We start from the raw sequence: 21,455 nt of genomic DNA on the forward strand, positions 1-21,455 counted from the left end.
TAGTCTTTCCACTGCAGGACAGAGAGGAGGCCGAGGGTCCTAAGTGGGGAAGCCTGATAAGTCAGGGCCTAAGGAGGAGCAGAGACAAGTGCCAGGCTCCCTTCAGAGGAAGGAGATCATAGGCACTTCGGAGAGGACGGGGACAGCGGCAGGAGTGAGGGCAGCTTCCGCGGGCAGCTGGAAGGGCCAGTCCTGCCCCTGCTGGTCAGCGAGCTCACACAGGGAGCGGGGAGAAAGCGCCCACGGAGAAAGGGTCTGGGGTTCAGCCAGCTGGGTTCCAGGCTGCCTGGGCACAGCTCCATTCTGTGACCTGGGCAAGTCCTCTCCCCTGAGCCTGCTTCCCTGATCTGCTGAGCAGAGAGAGTAGAAACAGGCCTCGTGCCACGCACCGTGGTGTGCGCGCCCTGCATTTGGCAAGGCACCTGTTTTTCCGGCACACCTGGTTGTGCAATGCGGGCGTCTAGGAGCCGCCGGGCAGCGAAAGCCGACACACCCACCGAGCCTCCGCTCAGACCCTCCCAGCAGAGGGAGGCGCCCCGGGACCCGGAGGCGGCTGGACCCCGGGCCGTGGCGCGCGCTGCCTCCTCGCCCTCCGCGCGGGGCTCGCTCCGGGGCGCCCCGGCCGCGCACCCTCCCCACCTCCCGCCCCCTCCGGGGCAGGGGCGAGGCCCGGGGAGCAGCGGGGCTGCCATGGGGGAGCCGGAGGCCGCTGCTGAGGACCTGGAAGCCCTCATCGACGAGCTGGACTACCTGCCGGGCCACTTCCACCTGGAGATGCAGCTCAACTTCGAGCCGCGCTCACCGGCCTCGCTCCACGCCCGGGACCTGAAGCTGCAGCAGGACGGCCTGCGACAGGAGCTCGAGCTGGCGGCCGCCCCGCAGCGCCCCGCCGTGCGCCACCTCCTCGGCGCCCTCGCCTTCCACCTGGAGGAGCTGGACGAGGCCCGCGAGCGCTTCCTCGAGGTGGCCCACGAGGACCCGGGCAACCTCAACGCCTGGGCCAACCTGGCGCACGTGTCGGGGCGGCTGGGCCGAGACGAAGAGGAGGAGGCGTGCGCCGGGCGGCTGGCGGCGCTCATGGGGCTGGCGGCCGAGGCCGGGGCGGCGGGGGACCCCCAGCTCCGCGCCGCGCGCTGCCTGGCGGAGCAGGGCTACGCGCACGGCCTCGACGTGGGCTGCACCAGCCTGGAGGAGCGGGCACGGGTGCTGGCCGCTGGCATCGCGCTCTACGACAAAGCCCTGGGCTACGGGCAGCAGGTGGGTGACCCCTCCCTGGGTCGGGAGGGCCAGGGTCGTGGCCCCCAGTGTCTGCAGGGGCATCCCCGCACCCGAGACTCTCCCCAAACCCTGGCCCCTCCGCTTCCGGGATCCCCTTCTCCTGCGCTTCTCCGCTCCAGAATCCGGCAGGCCAGGGGGCCCAGACCAGGCCTGTAGCTTCTCTCTGCTGGGCTTCCTAGCAGAACGGTCTGCCTAGGTTTCTTTTCTGGCAAGGCTGCAACACCAGCCTCGCCCACTCCTCCTTCTCCTCTTGCCCCTCCCAGCAAGTACCTGTCCATGCGCCCCTGCACTTCCCCCTAAGTAAATGGCACAACCAATTCCACAACCCAACGTGGGCAGCGTTCTGACCTCCTCTCTCCGGCTCACCTAGCCTTCCCCCATTGACTTGGACCCCAAATCCCTGCCCTTATCCCGCAGATCCAGCCACTCCTCCACAGTCTCCCTCCGCCAGCCCAACCTCCATCATTTCCTGCCTTAGTGTAGTTGCCAGCATGCTACCTGGGTTCCAGCCCTCCTGATTGACCCTTTTGCCTCATCCTCCACTCTGCTGCCAGCATCATGTTTCTCAGTCTTACTGGCCACATCTCTGAGCTGCTGACACCCCTGGTAACTCCCCACTGCCTAGCAGATAAGTCCAGAGCTCTCCGGTGGGCACCTGAGACCCTCCCGGCTCTTCCTTTGCTGTGCTCCCCCTTCCAGCCATGCTTTTGCCATAACCCGCTTCCCTGTGCCCACCCCCACCCTCCAGTGAGCCAAGTCTCCTTACACCTCCCTTTGCCACTCTCTTGGCCTCTTTCTATGATACCCTTCTGCTCCACCTTTGACTGGAAGGTTCTCCCTAGCTTTGGGTTTGTCTCAGGCATCCCCTCCTCTAGGAAGCCTCCCCTGACTTCTGCAGGCTGGGTCAGGTGCCTGCCCTGGGCTCCCCACAGCACTGCTCACACTGTCCGTTCATAAATCTGTCTCCTTACTTCAGCCTTGAGGTCTTTGAGAGTGGGGATAACACCTGTCTGGTTTATCACTGCAAACCCTATACCAGGCACAGTGTCTGGCACACAGTGGTGCTCAATAAATGTATCTTGAATGCTTGTGTGGGTAGAATAGGGCCTGGCATTAAGTAGAAAAACACCAGGTAGTTACCCAGGTATTAGTTACCTATAGCTCAAAACAACCTCCAAAATTTAGCAGCCTAAAGCAAGAAGCATTTATTATCTCCTAGTTTTTGTGGATCAAGAATCCAGGCATAGCTTAGCTGGGTGCCTCTGGGCTGTGTTCTCATCTGAAGGTTTGCTCAGCTCGGGGAGGACCTGCTTCCAAGCTCACGTGGCTGTAGGTAGGATTCGTTTCCTCACTGGCTATTGGCCAGAACCCCCCCCCCCCACTCAGGTCATCGCCACATGGGCATCCCATCATTTTTGCTACATTCTGTTCACTAGAAACAAGTCACTAGGTCTAGCTCACACTCAGAGGGATGGGACTCCGTAAGTACGTGAATACCAGGAGATGGGGATCACTGGGAGCCATCCCAAAGGTTACCTGCATTGCATAGCAGATGAATGATGTAGAGGGTATTATCCTCCTACTACAGGAAAGGAAACCACAGTTCAGAGAAGTACCATGACTTTTCTGTGAAGGCAGAGTTTAGCTGATAACAATGATGCTTTATAATGGCTGAGATTTGTGATATTTAAATCACAACAAGCCTTCACATAGGGCTCCATTCACAAAACCCGTGCCTACCCCCCTTGGAGCCTTTTCCACTCAAAGCCTTCTCCAGCTTCAGAGAGGAAATGTAGAGTCCAGACTGCAGGGAATGCAGGGTGGAGGGCACATATTTGAGTTAAAGAGAGCAGTGCAGGGTAGAGGTTAAGACAATAGAGACTCTGGGTCTCACAGTCCAGATCCAAATCCCAACTCCCCCACGCTCTGTCACCTCCAGCCCCATCCCCAGCATCACGGAGCTTCCACTTCTCTCCCTGCAAAATGGGGATCATGACAGTACATGTGTCCTTGGCTACCTCAGCTGCGAGACAAGGCCAACCTCATTTGGTTGATGCCATAATGAAGAGCTGATATTTGGAAGGCACTCGGAAAAGAGTGTGCACAGAGCCACAAGATCGGCCACAACCCCCTGCCTCTCCCGGGCTGGGAGAGCCTCCTCTGCCCCAGGTGGGGTGTAGCTGTGGCCATCACGTGGGGCTCACAGAGACCCTGGTTTTCTGTTCTAAAGCCTGAGCCTGAGACCCTGAATGCCAGCTACCCTCAGCTGGAGGCATGGCCGGTGTAGTGTGTATTGAGTGTGGTCCTTGAAGGGCCCTGAGCTAGGAGCCAGGAAGCCTCCTGGGCTCTCCCTTCTGGACTGTGGTTTCCCTCTCTGTGAAATGGGTGCAAAGAGGGCGAACTGGGTGGTCTATAAGGTCCCTTCCTGCTCTCAGGAAGGGGTTCACTGGGGGACGGCTTCCTGGAGGGGGTGAGCGCAGAGGCAGAGGTTTGGGCATAGGGATCAAAGAGAGTCTAACATCTCTCTCCCTGCTGGTCGGCCTGGCTGTGGTGGGGGCCACACTCACATTCCTCCTCCGGTGAGTGACTTCCCAGGGGACGGGGTGTCAAGCAGGGTGCTGCCCAGTGCTTCCAGTTGGGAACTGACTGCTTCAGGTGGGCAATGGCCAGACTTCAGGCTCTGTGCTGTGTCCTTGGCTGTGGTCAGCACCCCCGTCACAGGAGAAAGTTGGGGATTTGGAGCTCCCATTTTGTCATCTGAGAATTGGAAGTGATTGTGCCTATAAAGCACGGGCACAGAGGGAGTAGATGCTCAAGCAATGGCCGCATCAGGGAAATAATGATGATTTCATTATAGTTAGAGCAGGAGGCTTGGGTTCAAGCACATAGCTCTCTTATCATTTTGCTGTGCGGCTTTGGAAAGTCACTTTTGTTCCTGGTCTTCGTGTCGGCTTCATGAACGTTAGCAATAGTGACCTCTGCCTCAGGTTTACTGTAATTATCCAATCAAATCATAGGGTGAAAGCGCCCATTAACTGGCACATTCTGGGCACGTCTGAGAGGCAGATGTTCAGCATCTTAACATTTATTGAACACCTACTGTGTGCCAGGCCCCATCTTTAAGAAGCTTGTGGACACAGGGAGGAGCAAATTGTTCCTTTATTTACCCTTACCTGAACCCCTCCTCTGGGAGAGGAAGCCAGGGGGAACCAATCAGATGTGCCTACGACTGCTTAGGTCATGGGCATTCGTTTAGTGGCCTGTGCCATGCAACAGTCATATCTGAGTGCTTTACTTTCTGAACCAAAAACAGGCCCCCAGAGTGTTTGGATGGCAATAGAAGTGTTCTTTGGGGAGCCATCAGCACCACGTCCTGGGAGATAGAATGGTGATGACTGAGATTCAGAGAAGGAACACTTCCTTTCAGCACAAGGGAGTGGCAGAGGGTTCTGGAAGAAGCAGGAGTGTACTGGCAGGAATGAGGTGAGGACACTCCCAGCAGGGGCGTGGTGTGTGCAAAGGGCCTGCAGGGGTGTGTGCAAAGGGCCTGCAGAGAGACCGCAGGCTTCAGTGACAGCAGAGTAGCTTAGAAAGAGGGCAGCCAAAAGCTTCACACAAAAGAGCCCAGGGTGCCCCAAGAACTGCTGACACGGCCTCTGAAATCTGCTGCCCGCCCTCCGAATTAGTTGCATCTTCCTTCCCAGCAACTGTAAACCACTTCTACTCCTCCCAGTGTGCTGTGATCCTTCATACCTCCCTGGGCAGCTGCTGTTCTCTCTGCCTAGAATGTAGACTCCATCCTTCAAAACCCAGCTCAGATGTCACCTCTGCCTTGAAACCTTCCTTCACACAACACGCAACAATCTCAGACGATGATACTTAAGAATATCTTCCAAGAGTGCCTTCCAGACGTGATCTTTGTCCCCACAAAAACCCTCTGACCCCTTTTTACACATCCAGGAACTGAGGCAGAGCCAGGCTCAATATCCTGCCCAAGGTCACAGAGCTAGTAAGTGGCAGTCGAATCCAGCCCACTCTGTCTGACTCCAAAGTCTTTGCTCTTTCTGGGGAGGTCAGAGAAGTGGGGGTGGAGTAAGTGCAGATGGCTGGTGGGTGGTGAGGGACACTGTGCATGGGCCACCTCCTGGAAATCTAGGGCAGAGGAAGTGTCTGGGGAGAGGGGGTGGATTGCTGTGCTGGGGAAGGGGCAGCATGGGGGCAGAGATGAAGTTAGAGTCTGGGCCAGAGAAGGAGGAGGTGGCACATGGGGAGCAGAGGCTGTGGGACCCCTGCCGAGCAGGCCTGGCCCCAAGGGGCACAGCTGGGGGTGGGCAGCCCACCGTCAGCCCCACCCTGTACTGAGCTGCCAGAGATTTTTCTATCCTAATGGGGCTGGGACTGTCTCAGGTGGGGAGGAGCCTCTGGAGCTCAAAAGATAAAGAGTGGCCGAAGAACCAATGTTCATCTGCTGACTGAAATTACAAGAGAAAACCTTATTTGTTGATAACTCAGCCCATAATCCAAAAGTAAGCCACGTGTTTGCGTGAGAGGGTGAGTGTGCGTGACTTCCATTCCCAGCTCTTCGCTCTCTCCTGTTTTTCCTTAAGTCACACAAATATAAGGAGGTAGAAGGCTCTTATCTGGCATTTCTATCCTCCTGCCAGCACCCCCTTCTCCCGGGCATGTGCACAGAGTCATAGGTGGATTCTCAGTGACAAACCTCAAAGTGGAGGGGGTATTGAGGGGAGCTTTGGAGGTAGATAGACTGGGTGAAAATTCTGTCTCCATCACAGGTAGTACAGGTAAGTCACTACCTCCCTGAGCCTCTGTTTCCTCATCTGCAAAATGGGACTCTAACACCCACCTCACTGGGTGGACCTGAGACCCTAGTGAGAGACTACAAAAGGCTGCAGGCAAGGTGCCCGTTTCATCAGGCCCCAGTCTTCTCCCTGCCCACCCTCTGCCCCTGCACAGCTCTTAGCTTTGTTCTTGGAGCCATCCCCAGCCTCTGGCTTCTCTCCAGGTGATTTCTGCCCCGTTCCATGGATCCGTGTCCAAGGGCCCGCGCCCAGGCCTCTCTGTAGCCCTCCACCACTCAATGTTCAGCATAGGGCGGGACATCTAAGAGGTGTTTGTAACTGTTGTTAAATTTCATTTAATTGAGGGCAACCCTCCCTCTTTGGGAGCTTTGTAGTATCACTCAATAAACCTTCCTTTTATAGAAAAATTCGTTTAATTGGATCACTGGACTTAAAGTCTTAAAATCTCTATTTTTTTAAAGATTTTATTTATTTATTCATGAGAGACACACAGAGAGAGAAAGGCAGAGGCACAGGCAGAGGGAGAAGCAGGCTCCATTGCAGGGAGCCCGACGTGGGAATCGATCTGGGTCTCCAGGATCACACCCTGGGCTGAAGGCGGCGCTAAACTGCTGAGCCACCCGGGCTGCCCCCTGTTTTTTGTTTTTTGTTTTTAAATAAGGTAACTTGAACCTATATTTCTTTAAAAAAAAAAAATACCTCTGTCCCAAGCCAGCTCAGTTATTTGATTTTCTTCCCCTTTACCCAAATACTGGTGGCTTACCACACACGTGTGCACTCACACAGGTCCCTCACCCCTGCTCACGGCCCAGGGTAATAATAAGAGTCACCAGCACACCGGTGCCCAGCCCGGAGTTCAGGATTCTACATTCATTGGTGCATTTGATTTTTGTTCAGATTTCACACACTGCCAGTTGAGAACTGTGATTCCCCATCACACTGAGGACATAACAGGTTCAGAGAGGGCCGTGGCTGGCCCAAAGTGACTCAGTGCACCACTGACACCTAGATCGCACCCCTAGCTAGGGCAGGCATGGAGAGAGGCAGTGCTTATAGGCCTCACAAACCAAGGTGTGGACATTCCAACAGCCACCACACCCAGTGGGGTGGGGACCCGGTAGGAGGGCCAAGAGGGCACGGCTGGTCAGTAACCCCAGGGTGCCCTCGTGTGCACACACTCACAGTCCTCTGTCCCCTGGTGTGACTGTGGTCACAGGGGCTGCATGGGAGTCTGCAGCCTGCAAGGACGCCTGCTCTGCTGGCCATGTCCTGGGTGCCCTGGGCTGGCTGCTTAGGCTTTCGGAGTGACCATGTCTGTGAAATGGGGACAGTGGTGCCTGCCTGACAGGGTTGTGGAAGGTGTTACTGTGCTCACAGACAGAAGGCCCAACCCCAACGACATTGATGGTCACGGGCTTCCCATCGTCATCCCCTGATGGGGCTGCCAGGACCCAGACCCAAGGGAGCCCTAGGTTTCCCCTTCCCAGTGAGCCCTCCCCATCCTCCCTGCCTCCTCCTGCCCTTCCTGCACACACAGCACAGACCACGGGAGGAGCTGAGAACATTCGGGCAACACCATTATTACTACAGAAGGCAAGAGACTTCTTCAGAGCCACCCAGTCTCTACTGCTGCTAGGGCTGGCTTTGGACTCAGGACTAGACATGGTCCCTTCTCTCTAAGGACAGTGGGATAGAGAAGTGGCTCAACACAGTCCTGTAAGTCTCAGGAACCAGTGCAAGCCAAAGATGACCCACTTCCATGACATGACAGACCTAGGACCAGAAGGGGGGTGACAGTAGGAAGCTGTAGTCAATCTGCTCAAATCTTAAATTCCATGAAGACCATCCAGGGAAGCCAGGACAGGGAGGCACAGGTGACTGACTTCCGTGGCATAGCACGCCTCCCTCAAGTCCCCTCGACCAGTCACACTGACCACCCTCATCAACATGCCCACAACACAGATGGGCCAAGTGGCATCATCCCGTTCATGGATGCAGATGCTGATGCCCAGGCTGGGCCAAGGGCCTTTCCAGGATCCCTGGGGGAGGAGAAGCAGGAATAGGACCCCAGCGCCATCCCTCTGTTTGTCTCCAACCCCCTGTGTCAGGAGCTGGATCGGAGGAGGGAAAACCTCTGCCCTTTGCCTTTCTGGTGCATGACCCACAGGTGGGGTGGAGCAGGGCTCCCTGTGCAGAGCAGGGAGGCTGCTCCGAGTCATCACAGAGGACATTCCTGTTGTGCAGGAAGAACAGATTCCTGAGGCTTACCACCTTGTGACTTTTATTTCTGCAGCATCAGCCTTCGCAGGGTCAGTGTGATGAGGTGGAAAGAACAGGGGCCTTGGAGGGAAGCAGATGTAAACTTGAATCCTGGCACTTCCACCCGGGGCTGTGGGGCTGGGCGGTGGCTTTTTTTTTTATATTAGGCTCTGCTTCCTCACCCAGCAAAGGGGGAGGACACGTTACAGCTTCTCAGGCGGCTATGAGGATCCACAGATGCACTGAGGCACCCAGTGGAGAGTTGGTGCTCCAAAATGTTCATCCCACCTCTCCTGAAGGAGACCTAGCCAGCTCTCGAGAAGGGAATCAGAAATGGAGAGTATAACATCATCATTGGCAAAGTTCCTTTAAAATAGCCAAGCCCCCCAATATCTCCTTCTCCAGCACCACTTTTTGAAGTAAGTGGAAGAGTCAGGATCCACCCTTATACCTACCTGGTTAACACAAACCTTCCCTGTAATGGCTTATCCTGACCCTATTCTTTGTCGGTTCTGCTGGAGCACCTGCCTTTGTCCCTCCATGCAGCTCTAGGAACTTGGCTGTTCAGGCTTTGCTGAGGGCCATGATTCTGATCCTTTGGTTCATTTCAAAAAGAGATCCACCAATCAATCCATTGTCACTCAGCTCCCCACAGTGTGGTACAGTGAGGATCTAGTGCATCAGAGGGCCTGCTAAACCCCAGGTTCTCCCCAGCATCCCCACGGCCCCCCAGCCTCCTGCTGCAGAGATCCTGATCAGTGAGTCAGAAACTAGCATGTCTAGCAAACTGCCTGGTGATGCTGCTGCTGCTGCTGCTGGTTGGGGACCACACATTGAGAACCACTAGTCTAGAGTCACTAGGTACAGGGGCACTGGGCTGGGCTTCTGGGCCCCAGCTCTGCTGCCTTCTAGCTGTCCTCCTCTAGGCCATGGTAATCTCTTTTGTAAAATTGGGAGAATCATAGTCACCACCTGATAGGTAACCCCCAGGGTTGAATGGCTTAACACATAGAAACTATGAGCCTGGCACATAGTAAGTGCTCAATAAAATTAGCTATTATTGGTATAGCGACAAAAGCACCATTTCCAGGTTTGCGTCTGGGCTTTCACACCAGCCATGTGACTTTGAGGACATGGTCCCATCTCTGATTTGTCATCCGTGCTAAGAGAGTGATGGTGACCCACAAGGCAGTCTGAGGACCAGAGAGGACTTGTGTGCGTGCACTCTGTAAGTGGTAGTCGCTGTGCAAACACATACAGCTAGACGGTGCGAGAAGGACGCGAACTTTAAAGCCAGAGGAAGCTGGCTGAAATATCAGGTTAAGTGAGCAAGCCTCTGCCCCTTCAAGCCTCAGTTCCCCCTCTCTAAAATAAAGGCAAGAATAGCACAGGTCTCCGGGGAGCAGGGAAGTGTCCTGAGGGCTGTGCCTTACTCAGCCCCAGAGTCTGAGGATTTTACTTGAGGGTCAGGCCTCACCCAGCTCCCTCCCATGGACCTGCCAAGGGGTGGCGACCTAATGTGAGACCCCTGCAGCCAGCAGCCTGGGCTGCCCCCCCCTTTCCAGACCCCAGGGTTGTGAGGAGGCCCGAACAAGAGAAAGTGGGGTGGAGGGGGGGTGCCCGCAGCGGACGCTGGGCAGGCCCTCATGGAGTACCCCGCCTCTGGCAGCTGCCCTCCCCGGGCCTCCCAGGCTGCCTCCAACACCTGGCCTCTGGGAGCCATCAACTCTGGAAGTGAGCTCCTTGCAGCCTTGAGAGACTTGTGGCAATTTTATTCTCCAGGAGAGAGGTGGAATGGCCCCTCCCTTCTCCGGGAGGGAGGGGAGGTGGGAGGCAGAGGCCTGTTTAATTTAATTTAACGCACTGTGGCTTGCCAGGTTGCCCCTGGTAACAGCCTTAGCTGCTGCTTTAGTTACAACCAGAAGGATTTTTAAAGAGACAGCCCATTTTTGGGCCAGGATCCCACAGCGGAGTTAACGGCAGCCACCAGGTTCATCACAGGGTTAGAGAATGAAAGCCCAGGCCAGGGGAAGCCTCAGACTAGCTGTGTTTGGGTCATTACTTCCACTCTGATTCTGCAACCCCATCAGCCTTCCTGCAAATGTCACTCTTCAGCAGGGTCTGAGGAGGGCCTGCGTTTGAAATTTGTCGTAGAGATATCACTCAGCTAGCTACTTTTCTGAAAATCTGTTTTGGCCTTCCTGTTGAAGGGAACTGGGAGAGCAGTTGCCCCTGCAATTCAGGCACACTGCCACCAGGTGGTGGTACTGCCTACGTAGAGCAAACCGTCACCAGGCTCTTATATTGCTCAAGGCTACGGACCAGTTTTAAGGCCCGGTACTAACTAGTGTGTGACTGGGTCCATTGCTGCACCTCTGTGGTCTCAGTATCCTCAGAGATAGACCAAGAGTGGTCAAGGAAACAGTGCTGAGGACAATGCTCGGGGCCACTAGGATTATTTAAGTGCCTGCTCTGACAGATACTAACCAGTTTGAGCACCTCACTTACTTTCTTGTGGTTTGAATGCCAAACAAGAGGAACCAGGGAAAGTGTTATACTATATGTTGGCAAATTGAATTTAAATTAAAAGCAAATTAATTTAAAAAAAAAAAAAAGAAAGAGGAACCAGATAGAGCCCTGAAGACACCACCCTGCTCTCCGGCCCTGGGGGTGTCTGTGAAGGGGAGAAAGTGCTTGGGACCCCACAGGGGATCTGAGGCCCTACTAGCACAGTGTGTGTGGGGTGCAGTAGAGAGCACTGTGAGCCAGGACCCGTCTGACTCCAGGGCCTGAGACATTTCCCCAGAGGGAATTGAAGTAGGTCCCATGGACAGAGCAGCCTCCTAGATGCCCCTAACCCTGCTCAACTCTAACCCAAGCCAGCAGAAAGGGGGTCAACATTTATGGAGTGCATAGTCTGGGCTGGGCACTGCTCTCACAATGCCTGTGAGCTCTATATTATTATCCCTCTTTGCAGAAAGAGACACAGCCTCCTAGAGGGAACTCATCCATCCAGGGTCATGGCCTCGTATGGCCTCCTGAGCCTCTGCTCTTGCTGTGGTCACACCTCCTTGTCAGGTGCCTGAATGAAGCAGCAGCTTCTGTTTCTCCCTACCATGAGTCAGCTTGGCCCTCCTCAAAGTGGGCACGGGGCCAGAGGTCATGAGATCATACCTCTAGGCAGCCAGGAAGCCCAGAGACTTACGCTTCCATCCCATCCTTCACACGATCACGCAGTGACATTAAGTCCAGGTCTTTGGCCAGTGTGGCCCACAGTACTTACCCTATGAATCTGAGTCCGAGGTGCTGTGTAGGTAGAAGGTCAGGTTATTCAGCAGCCCATCCTAACTTTTTGCTTTGGCAAATGTTCCCCACTGAGCCCGTGGGGATGCTCTTCAACCCCTGGTGAGGGCTGCCCTCCCTTCTGGACAGCCTTGTCCCCACCTCAAGCCCCTTACACATATTCCCACCTGAGTGGCAGGAGTGCTCCCCAAGGGGTGTGAATTCTAAAAACACACTGGATGTGGGTACTCCCCTTTCTCTGGCTCCCCACAGCTCCCAATGTGCAGCATTGACTCTGGGTCCTGAACCTGCGCTCAGGGACCCCCTTGTGTGCTCCCCACTGGCTCATCCTCCTGCCCCTTACAACACACCCCTCTCCCTCATCTCTCACTGAGCTTTTGCTCCATCTGATGCCTTCTCTCATGGTGTCTACCTGGGTGGTTCCCACTTGTCAAGGAGAACCGTGCTCCAACTAGTCCTCCTCTAGAGGCTCTGTGGGCACTCCTGTGTCAAGCAGGATACTTACTTTCTCCCGTAACCCCCGGTGTTCCCCTCTAACTGTGATATAATCTGGCTTTCGTGCCAGACTGGGAGCTTCTAAAGGTGGGCCCTGCCTTTCCTCTCTTGTCCCCATTGCCCAGCCTGGGCCAAACTCAGAAGGTACTTGGTGAATAGCAGCTATAAAATGTGCTGTATGGGGCCTCCTCTGGGTGATCTGGCTTAGGCCCTGGGTCCAGACCCTTGATGGGCAGTCACACCTCTCAGTGGGGTCTGACTCTCTAAACCCTCTTTATCCCTTCTCCCTTCAAGCTCATCCACAGCCTCCCCAGAGCAGCCAGGGTATAACTTGCCAACCTTTGCTCCCCCAATGCCCCATTCACACCCACCGTGCTCCATGCTCACCAGGCGTGCCATACGTCTCCACACTGAGCCCTCCATCCGGAATGCCCTCGGCCCCCACTCCACCCTCTGAAACACCACTGCTGTTCAAGATTCACTTTACACCCTGTCCTCTGCAAGACCTTCTCAGAGTCTTCTGGCTGGGACTGGCTTCCCCATTCTAGTGCTTCTGTCCACATCACTCTCATGGCCTTGTTCAAACTTTGCCTCATACTGATTTAACTGATTTTCTCATGGCAGCCTGGTGTGGTAAGGGGAGCATGGGCTTTGGAGCCTAACAAAGGGAGTTCAAGTTCCAGCTCTGACACGCATATGCTCTGTGACCTTAGGCAAGTCACTTTACCTCTCTGAGCCGCAATAGGTCCATCTGTAAAAGGCAGATGATACTTAACCCGATAGGTTGTTGAGACATTGAGAGGGTGGGTGTCCAAATCCTGGCACATGGCAGGCACCCAGTCGAGTTCTATTATTTATGCCTGGATCTGTTTTCCTAGGGAGACTGTGAACCCATTTGGGCCAGGCTGCAGGTCCAATTCAGTGCCATGTCCTTGCAGCACTCAAAACAGGGCCTCACACCACAGATGCCCAGAAATGCTGGCCGGGCCTCATACATTCACCCGGCTGCTGGGAGTTGGGGTGGAGGGATGATGGGGGGTCCTGTGCTGAGGAGGCCATGGTGGGGGGTGGAGGGGGGAGTGCAGAATCCAGCCTGGAGATCCACACCAGGAGATGAATGCGGATGGAGGGGCCAGAGCCCGAAACAGAGCTGCTGATATGCACTAGGGGTTTTATTGGTTTTCATTAAAATTCCTTTCCGAGGCAGCAGCAGCTACTCCCATAAATAACAGCATAAATATTTTATCTGGTGCCCAAGTCAGTCTAAATGCCTGGCAAGGCTGGCAAGAATAACAGTGGGAAAACCATTCGGGGGGGGTCTTGGGCTGCAGCTGAACTCCATCAACAAGCCTGAGAGGGCTTTCTCAGGAAGGAGGAGGCTGAGGGGTGCGCCAAAGGGGAGAAGCGAGTGGACAGTGGAGTGGGGGGGAGAGAAAGCAACCAGTGGCTAGTGGGCCCTGCAATGGGGGCAGATCCAGAGCATAGGTCGGGGAGCCAGGGGATGGAAAGCTTAGTAAGGAAAGCAAGATGAAGGGAAGAAACGCATCCCACTCTTGCTCTGTGATGGGCACCTTACTTAGGATGTTCACATAGATTATCTCGTCGAACCCTGTGTAGTCAGAGAAGTGAGGTGATTCACCCAAGGTCACTCGGCTACCAGTGGCAGATCTGGGACCATAATCAGGGTTTGGGGCAAGTGTGGGAATCTATGAACAATACCCTACGTGCCTCTATAACAGCACCACGGGCCATTCTCTGCTTTCCTAGATCCCAATGGAGGAGAAAAGGGGCTGGTACTTCACCATGGCAACACTCTTCATCAGGTCAGTCTGGGGAGCCGCGGACTGGGTGGTAGTGGAGGGTGGGGAGGGTGAGGCATGGCCTGGGAGCCAGGGAAGAGGTGGCTGAGCCTATTTCCATGGCAAGGGCTCCCCCAAGATCCCCTCCCTGCCACTGGCCCTGGGGAGTACTCACAGCACCCTAGGGACAGCTGGGAGGAGGTGCCAGCCACCCACATCCCCTTCTTGGCCACAGGCTAGATGGCATCTTCCTAGAGCTGGGCAGCGAGGAGCAGAAGAGGCTGCCCGCCTTCAACCGCACGCTGGCCCTCCTCCGGCAAGTGCTCAAGTCTCCAGACCCCCACTACCAAGGTAGGGGCGGCTGGGACAGGTGCGGAGCAGCCTCTGCCTGGATCCCTCTTTACCTGTCACTAGCCCCCACCTGCCACTATCCTTGTCCCCACCTCTAGCATCATCTCCCTTTTTCAGAGATCCTGTTTCTCTCTCCCTCACCCTCTGTCCCATATACTCATTGGTTCATCTCACAGAACTAATGCACCTTGCACCTTGCTCAGTGATCTCATGCCATAGTCCCTCCCTTTGTCTTCCTGGGTGCTGACACCTTGTGGGGGGCTGGCCATCTCCCTCGTCGTGGGCCCCCTCCCTTTCTCCACCCCGCTGCTTTCTAGACATCCTTCTCCCACACTATCCTCCCCCCTCCCCCCCACCAGCTCTGGCCTGGTGCTACCTCGGGATACTTCTGGAGAGGAAGGACACCTTCTCCACCACCCCGATGGGTGTCCATGACTGCGGGTACTCAGGAACCGACCCCCTGGACTGCTTCGGCAAGGTACGTCCTCTGGCCACACCCACTTTCCAAACCAGGGATGGAGTGGGACACCCCAGCCTCCTCCCCTGGAAACTGCTGCTTCTCTGGGGGGCATCCTACCTCCATCCCCCACCGTATGGCCCACACAAGAACTGCCCTACCCTCCCACCTCCCTTCATTAAAAACAAAAGTGATGTTTGTCATTGTTCCTCTTTGCCTAAGAATCAGACCCACCCCACGCCCAGTCTCTAAGCTCACTTCTCCAGCCTTGTCTTTTCTTTTCTTTTTTAAGATTTTATTTATTTATGAAAGACAGAGAGAGAGGCAGAGGTAGAAGCAGACTCCCTGCAGGAAGAGCCCAGTGCAGGACTCAATCCCAGGACCCCAGGATCACGATCTGAACCAAAGGCAGATGTTCAACCACTGAGCCACCCAAGGGCCCCCAATCTTGTCTTGTCTTTTCTTTTTTCCGACGTAGGACTCAATCCTGGGTCTCCAGGATCATGCCCTGGGCTGAAGGTGGCGCTAAACCGCTGGGCCACCCTGGGCTGCCCAATCTTGTCTTTTCTAAGCTATTTGCCATTTCTCAGATATACCCTCTGGTGTCTCCCTTTCAGGCCCTGGTTCTCACTGTCCTTGACCCCCAGTGACACAGTGGAAAGAAAATGAACTTAGCTGGGGTCTTGTGCCTGCCCTGCCCTCAGGCCCTGTGACCCTAAACAAGTCACTTCCATCTCTGAGCCTCATCATGTGTTACTTAGGTCATCTGTCTACCTTCTAGGTCTTTGAGAGGCTCAAAGGAAGTAGTGGTTGAAACTGTTCACCATAAACTGTAAAGTGCGGTTCAAGCCTTGTTCTTGGGCACCTCGTTGATGTGGTAGTTTCCACACTTAGCTCAGTTTTGAAGTCTTTCCTGGAGGGCAGGGACCCTATGATATTCATTCACCTGTGCATTCAGCACAGCGCCCTGCAAGGGGGCACATCCCTAATGTCTGCTGGTGGGTAGATTAACGAGCAAGTCCTTGATGAGGGATCTTAAAACAGAACAGAATATAAAATGCAGGTCCGTGAGAATTCTAAGAGTGGTGTCCAATTTAACAAACACGCTGACTTCACCCCTCCTTGAGAACCTGCTCTGTGCCCGGGCACAGAGATGAGGTCCCAGCAGGAGTTCACTATCCCAGAGGCAGCAACACGCACAGGGCAGGCAGTCGTCAGTGACAATATAGAGGGAAAGTGCTGAGGCCCCGATAGAAACACTGTGCCGTGTAAGTATGGGAGAGGTAAAGGCTGATTCTGGCCCTCCTTCCAAATGCCCTGGGAAACTGGGGGAGCATACACTAGATGTGTCCAAGGAAGACAGGTTTGCTAGGGCTATGGAGGGATTCACTGGACAGGACACATGAACGTGGTGGAGAGCATGGGAATCTAGTTCTTGGGAGTTGAGTGCCAGTGAGTTGTACCCTAAAGTGTTAGGTTCCATGCTATGACCAAACTTACTGGCAGGTGGACTTAGGGAATAAGAGCAATGCAGTGACATGATTCTATCCAGAGATGGGGGACCTGCAGGTCAGGCAAATAACCAAATAGTTTGCTCTTACCCTTCAACCTTCCCTAGGCCATTGAGATAGCCAAGGATCAACCCCTCATCCTGAATCGCCTGGCCAAAATCTTCCACTTCCTAGGAAAGCAGGATATGGCCATTGGAACCTGCAACATGGCTCTAGATATCCTACGAGATCCAGAGCTCAACTGGCAGGCGTACTGCACAAGAGCCAAGGTAAGTCGGCCAGCACCTCATCCTGCCACCAGGCATCAGAACAAGGGCCAAGGGTCAAGATCGTGTTGCCAGAGCCCAAACGTCATAGAGCCTTCATGGTGGAAAAGAGTTTACAAGTTATCAAGACCCAAGGTTTGTGTTCCATAAGGTTGTTGAGTGAAAGAATGAAGGTGACTCCTACCCACTGCAGGCACCCCTCTACAATGACCTGGTCGATGACCTCCAGCCTCTACTTGGTTAGCACTCAATACATGCTGACTGATTTGGGTGGAAATCCGGCCTCTCCACCTAGCACTCTGGGACTGGGGACAAGCCACACTCCTCTAAAACTCCATTCCCCAAACTGCAAGGAATGGATAATGAGCTCTGCCTAGAATGCTCTTCTCTCTGATTGGCCTCCATCCTCGCTTCCTGAGGTCTTGATAAAAAGGAAACTTCTAGCCCCATCTTATTGAAAATGTCAAACTCTCACCAACATTTTATGTCCTCTTTTCTTGGCTTACTTTTTTCTTCTTAGCACTTATCACTCCCCAACATGCTATTTATTTATCATGTATATTGTCTTTCTTTCTCCCACACTAAAATATATGCTCCCTAGGGGCAGGGGATTTTGTTGTTTTGCTCTCTACTCTATCCTGGGTGCCTGGAACCGTACTTGGCACGTAACAGGCTCTTGATGAATATTTTTTGAATGAATGAATGAATGAATGAATGAGCACCTACCATATGCTAGATTTTGGCTAGAATATGTTCTCTCAATCGTCAAGGGAACTCTTCAAGAAAGAGATCAGTGTTCTAATTTTTCAGATGTGAAAAATAAGGCTCACAGAAGTTGAACAACACCCTCCCCAGTTCACATGCTAATGGGGGAGGGGTGCTGGAATTCAGCCAAGCCCAACTGGCTCCAAAGCCAGAGCTCCCTCCTCCCCCACCTTACGATGCTCTGGTTGGCTATAAAGCATTAATATCTTCAGCAACAATGACCCCTTGTTCCTACTTCTTCCTGCTCATGCCTCCCCCTTCTGAACATCTAGTTATTTTAATGCTCCACATATGGAGGGAAAGGAGCAATGGGGATAAAGGCAAGAGTCTGGAATCATTTGTAATTTGATGCTTGTAAGTTGGGGCCACCTGCCGTTCCTTCCAAGTTGTTCATGTGGACTCTCACAAAATCAGTACTGCCATCCTATCTAAAATAGCCCCCTCCCCCAGACCCCTCTAGTTCAGCACCCTGTTTATTCTTTCATAGCAGCTCATCACCACTGCATTCCCAGTACCTAGCACTGGGCCTGGCATATGGCGGCCACTCAACACATATTTGTTGAGTGAATGAGAGGCTCTTAACTTCATCCAACCCCCTCATTGTAACAGACGGTGAAACTAAGGTCCAGAAAGGGTGTCATTTGCACAGCTGGCACAGAACTAGGACCTAGGACTCTGGGGTCACAGTCTCAGGGGCCTCCTACTGCACCACAGAACTTCCCTGAGTAGCCGCTACAAAAAAGACTGGCATCATTGAGGGTAGAAAGGAGGGGAGAGGCCCTTGCTTGGAGCATCATCCGCGCTGACTCTCTATGGCAGATCCACCTCAGAGCCTACCTGCATGACCTGGAGCGAGCCAAGATGGGGCTCGGGGGCATACCTGACAGGAACCACCTGGCTTGTGCCAAGGCCGACCTGGAGGAAGTGGTCAAGGTGTGTCCAAGCCTCCAGACCTACCTGGACATCGGCCAGGTAAGGCAGCCTCTTGGCTTGAGGAGCCAACAGCTGACTAAGAACCTACTTGCTGTTTGCCAAGGCAGCCCTGGCAGGGAGAAATACAGCCATCCCCCTGCCTCCGATAGCCATGGTGAGGATTATATGAGAAAATGCACGTGCAGCATTTAGAACGGGGCCATGCTCTTTCTAAAGCATTCGGGAAGTGCGGGCCATTACTCTTTGCCCAGAGGTGCCTTCTGGGCACAAGGAATTATTACCAAGAGGCGACAATAATTTTGCAGACGAGAAAACTGAGGCCCAAAGAGTGCCTCGCTCAAAACTATATGGCCTAAGGTGGTGGGGCTGGACCTGCAACCACTATGTCTTCTCCTTTCCCCGGGGCGGGCCCAAAATTCGAGGTAGGGTGGGATCCCAGGAATGGAATCTTGTAAGAGCGAGCACGGGAGGGGAGCACGGAGGGGAGCACGGGCGGGCGGCGGGGAGCACGGGCGGGCGGCGGGGAGCACGGGCGGGCGTGGACCGCGCGGAGAAAGGCTCATCCCCCACGCCGCCCCCGCCCCCACCCAGGTCTACTACTACATGGGCGTGGACGCCGTGCAGGAGCTGCTGGCGGTGGACGAGGCGGCGCTGAACCAAGCGCTGGTCTTCCTGGCCAAGGCCAGCGAGTCGGAGCTGGGCGCCACGCTGCCCGAGCTGCAGCTGCTGCGCGGCAAGTGCCTGCGCATCAAGGGCGAGGACGCCAACGCGGCGGCCTGCTTCAAGCGCGCCGTGGAGCTGGACGACGCGGGCTCCTGCCACACCGAGGGCTTCGGCTGCCTGCTGCAGGCGCTGCTGGCGCAGTGGAGCCAGGCGCAGCTGAGCGACGCCGAGCTGGGCCGCGAGGTGGACAAGTGGCTGCGCCGCGCCCAGGGCAAGTACCCCGCGGCGCGCCTGCGCCAGGAGTTGCAGCGCGTGTGGCGCGGCCACACGGGCGAGGTGCTGGGGCTGGCTCGGGCCTTGGTGGCCCAGGGACGGCCCGCGCTGGTGCGGCTGCTCTTCGAGACCATGGAGCAGGACGGCGAGGGCGCCAGCGTGCCGCGGGGCCGCCGCGCCTTCTCCCTCTAAGGGCCCCGCCGAGGCCCCGCCCCGCCGAGGCCCCGCCCCGCCGAGGCCCCGCCCCGCCGAGGCCCCGCCCCGCCGAGGCCCCGCCCCGCCGAGGCCCCGCCCCGCCGAGGCCCCGCCCCGCCGAGGCCCCGCCCCGCCGAGGCCCCGCCGACAGCCGGGTGGGCCCGATCTGGACGCGGAAAACCCGCATTCCCTGCGGAAGGCTGGGTGTGGAGCAGAGCCAATTAGATTCTCTTTCGGGAATGAGTGGGGATGGGGCGGTTGAGACCGAGGGCAGTTTGGCGTTCCCACTAAGCCACCAATACCTGATGAAGGGGAGCAGGGGGTGTTGGGCCAGACGCGAGAGACCCCTGGGAAACGGGCGTTGGAACCACCTAATGGTGCAAATAGACACAAAAAGTAAGACGGATACAAGCTACAGACAATTGCCCCCATCATTGGCGGCTGCTTAGTCCCAATGCGCAATCCGCGCAATCCTGTCTTTAGAGTGCCTGGAGCACACTCTCTACTCTTAGGATAGAGCCGCCTTTACATAAATTGACTGGAGTGGGTCTCAAGTCCCGCTCCCCGAAAAGCCAGCCAGAGCAGAGGGCAAAGCGACACGGTGAGCCGCTAAGGGCAGAGCAACGGTCTACACCTGGCTGCTCAGGCCTTTTGCCTACCTGCCCAGCAGTCTTCCAGCAGGCCTCATCTTTGGTGAGCTTGGTCTGAAAGGCCCTCAGACTCCCTGACATAAAGCCCATCCAACAGAATCATCGCTTGGTTTCTCTGTTCTTAGGAAAACCTGGGGTCCCCACCCATCAGGAAGTGCTAGCTGCACCTAGTCATGAATCGTCCACAGAAGAGTGAAGAAAGTCTTGGAATTTTACAGTCTTGAACTCTTAGTCACAGAGTCTTAGACATAGTCCTAGATGTGGAACTTTATTGTCAAGGACTTAGGCTCTGATTGCCAGTACGTTTTAGAATGGCCAAGCCTGATTCTTGTGGCCCTACCTACAAGAGCCAATGTAACCAAAAATTCCCTACAAAGATCTTGCCAGATTCTGGGAATGATGGTTGTTTATACCAACAATGGCAAGACCACCACCCCCCCCCCCCGTAATGGTTTGATTTATTTTGCATTTTCCCCCCTTCTTTGGAGAGTTCTGCTCATTGCTTTGCTCATATCCCTGATCCTTAGACTTCACCACGGAAAGGCCAGCACCCCTGCATGGCTTCTCACATCTCCAGTGGCAGATGGAGAACAGACTGGGAAGTGCAGTCCTTAGAGATCTCACACTCCAACTCCCTGTGTAGATGAGAATCCTAGAAGGGAGGTGGCCTGCCCAAAGTCACACCTCCTGGCCTCCCACCCTTGTACTTCAAACTTACTGTCAACATTTTGCGGGTTTGGAAAAATACTAATAAACTGATTAATACTAAAGCATCAAGGGTTTACATGTTAAGGGTTTATGTGTCACCTGTCACATGGGGCACTCTGATATCCATTAGGATAATGCTCTGACACCAACAGTGAAATCTGTGAAGTCTGGGCAGAGGGACTACCCTCAAAGCCCTCAAATACCACCTCACAGTTCATCATGGCTCACTGCCGTGGGTGGTGCCGTGGGTGGTGCCCTCCCTCTCCCTCCTTCCTCTTACCCCCACTGCAGCAGAGTCCAGCAGGTGACTCCAGAGCAAAGAGCATACACAGCCCTCTCCACTCCTCCCCTACACCCTTCTCCACCCACAACCTAGGACAGAAAACCACTCTTTCTTCTCCTGCTTCCCCAAACACACAAACTGAATTCAAGGCAGCTTGCTGGCAAAATTGGAGCTGATGAAGTTTGTCTGTGTCCCCTAGCTTCCCGGTTTGCTGCTTTCCTTACTTTTCCTGTCCCCCAGGGTTGTGTATTTCAACCTCCATTACCTCTTATTCCTTTTCAATAAACTTCCTTTCTGATAATTGCATCCATAGCTAGCTGTATAAAATGACTAACATATACACACTAGAGCTTCTTTCAGTGTTATCTGAATACTGGCCAAAAGCCAAAAAAAGAAGGGAAACCCCATTTCCAGAACTGCTTGCTTCCTGTGTGCAAGGCAGTCCA

The 21,455-nt window shown here is 54.7% G+C and overlaps 1 protein-coding gene across 1 annotated transcript; it reads left to right on the plus strand.

Moving 5' to 3' along the window:
• Nucleotides 1-338: 338 nt before the first annotated feature.
• On the plus strand, nucleotides 339-21,277 carry TTC22 (tetratricopeptide repeat domain 22). The gene is made up of 7 exons (XM_041769843.1): nucleotides 339-1,257; nucleotides 13,923-13,978; nucleotides 14,190-14,305; nucleotides 14,665-14,783; nucleotides 16,381-16,542; nucleotides 18,124-18,276; nucleotides 18,829-21,277. Exons 1-7 carry the CDS (start codon nucleotides 451-453, stop codon nucleotides 19,363-19,365), a joined length of 1,950 nt encoding a protein of 649 aa, XP_041625777.1. The 5' UTR covers nucleotides 339-450; the 3' UTR covers nucleotides 19,366-21,277.
• The last annotated feature ends 178 nt before the right edge of the window (nucleotides 21,278-21,455 follow it).

The sequence above is a fragment of the Vulpes lagopus genome, chromosome 10, assembly GCF_018345385.1.
Source record: "Vulpes lagopus strain Blue_001 chromosome 10, ASM1834538v1, whole genome shotgun sequence".
Taxonomy (NCBI): Eukaryota; Metazoa; Chordata; class Mammalia; order Carnivora; family Canidae; genus Vulpes; species Vulpes lagopus.

What these genes read in the sequence shown, in the direction of transcription:
- TTC22 (XM_041769843.1), top strand. Translation starts at nt 451, where the DNA reads ATGCGGGCGTCTAGGAGCCGCCGGGCAGCGAAAGCCGACACACCCACC. An exon ending in ATGGCAACACTCTTCATCAG is followed by an intron (nt 13,979 to 14,189) that starts GTCAGTCTGGGG and finishes TCTTGGCCACAG; the next exon opens with GCTAGATGGCATCTTCCTAG. An exon ending in TCCAGACCCCCACTACCAAG is followed by an intron (nt 14,306 to 14,664) that starts GTAGGGGCGGCT and finishes CCCCCCCACCAG; the next exon opens with CTCTGGCCTGGTGCTACCTC.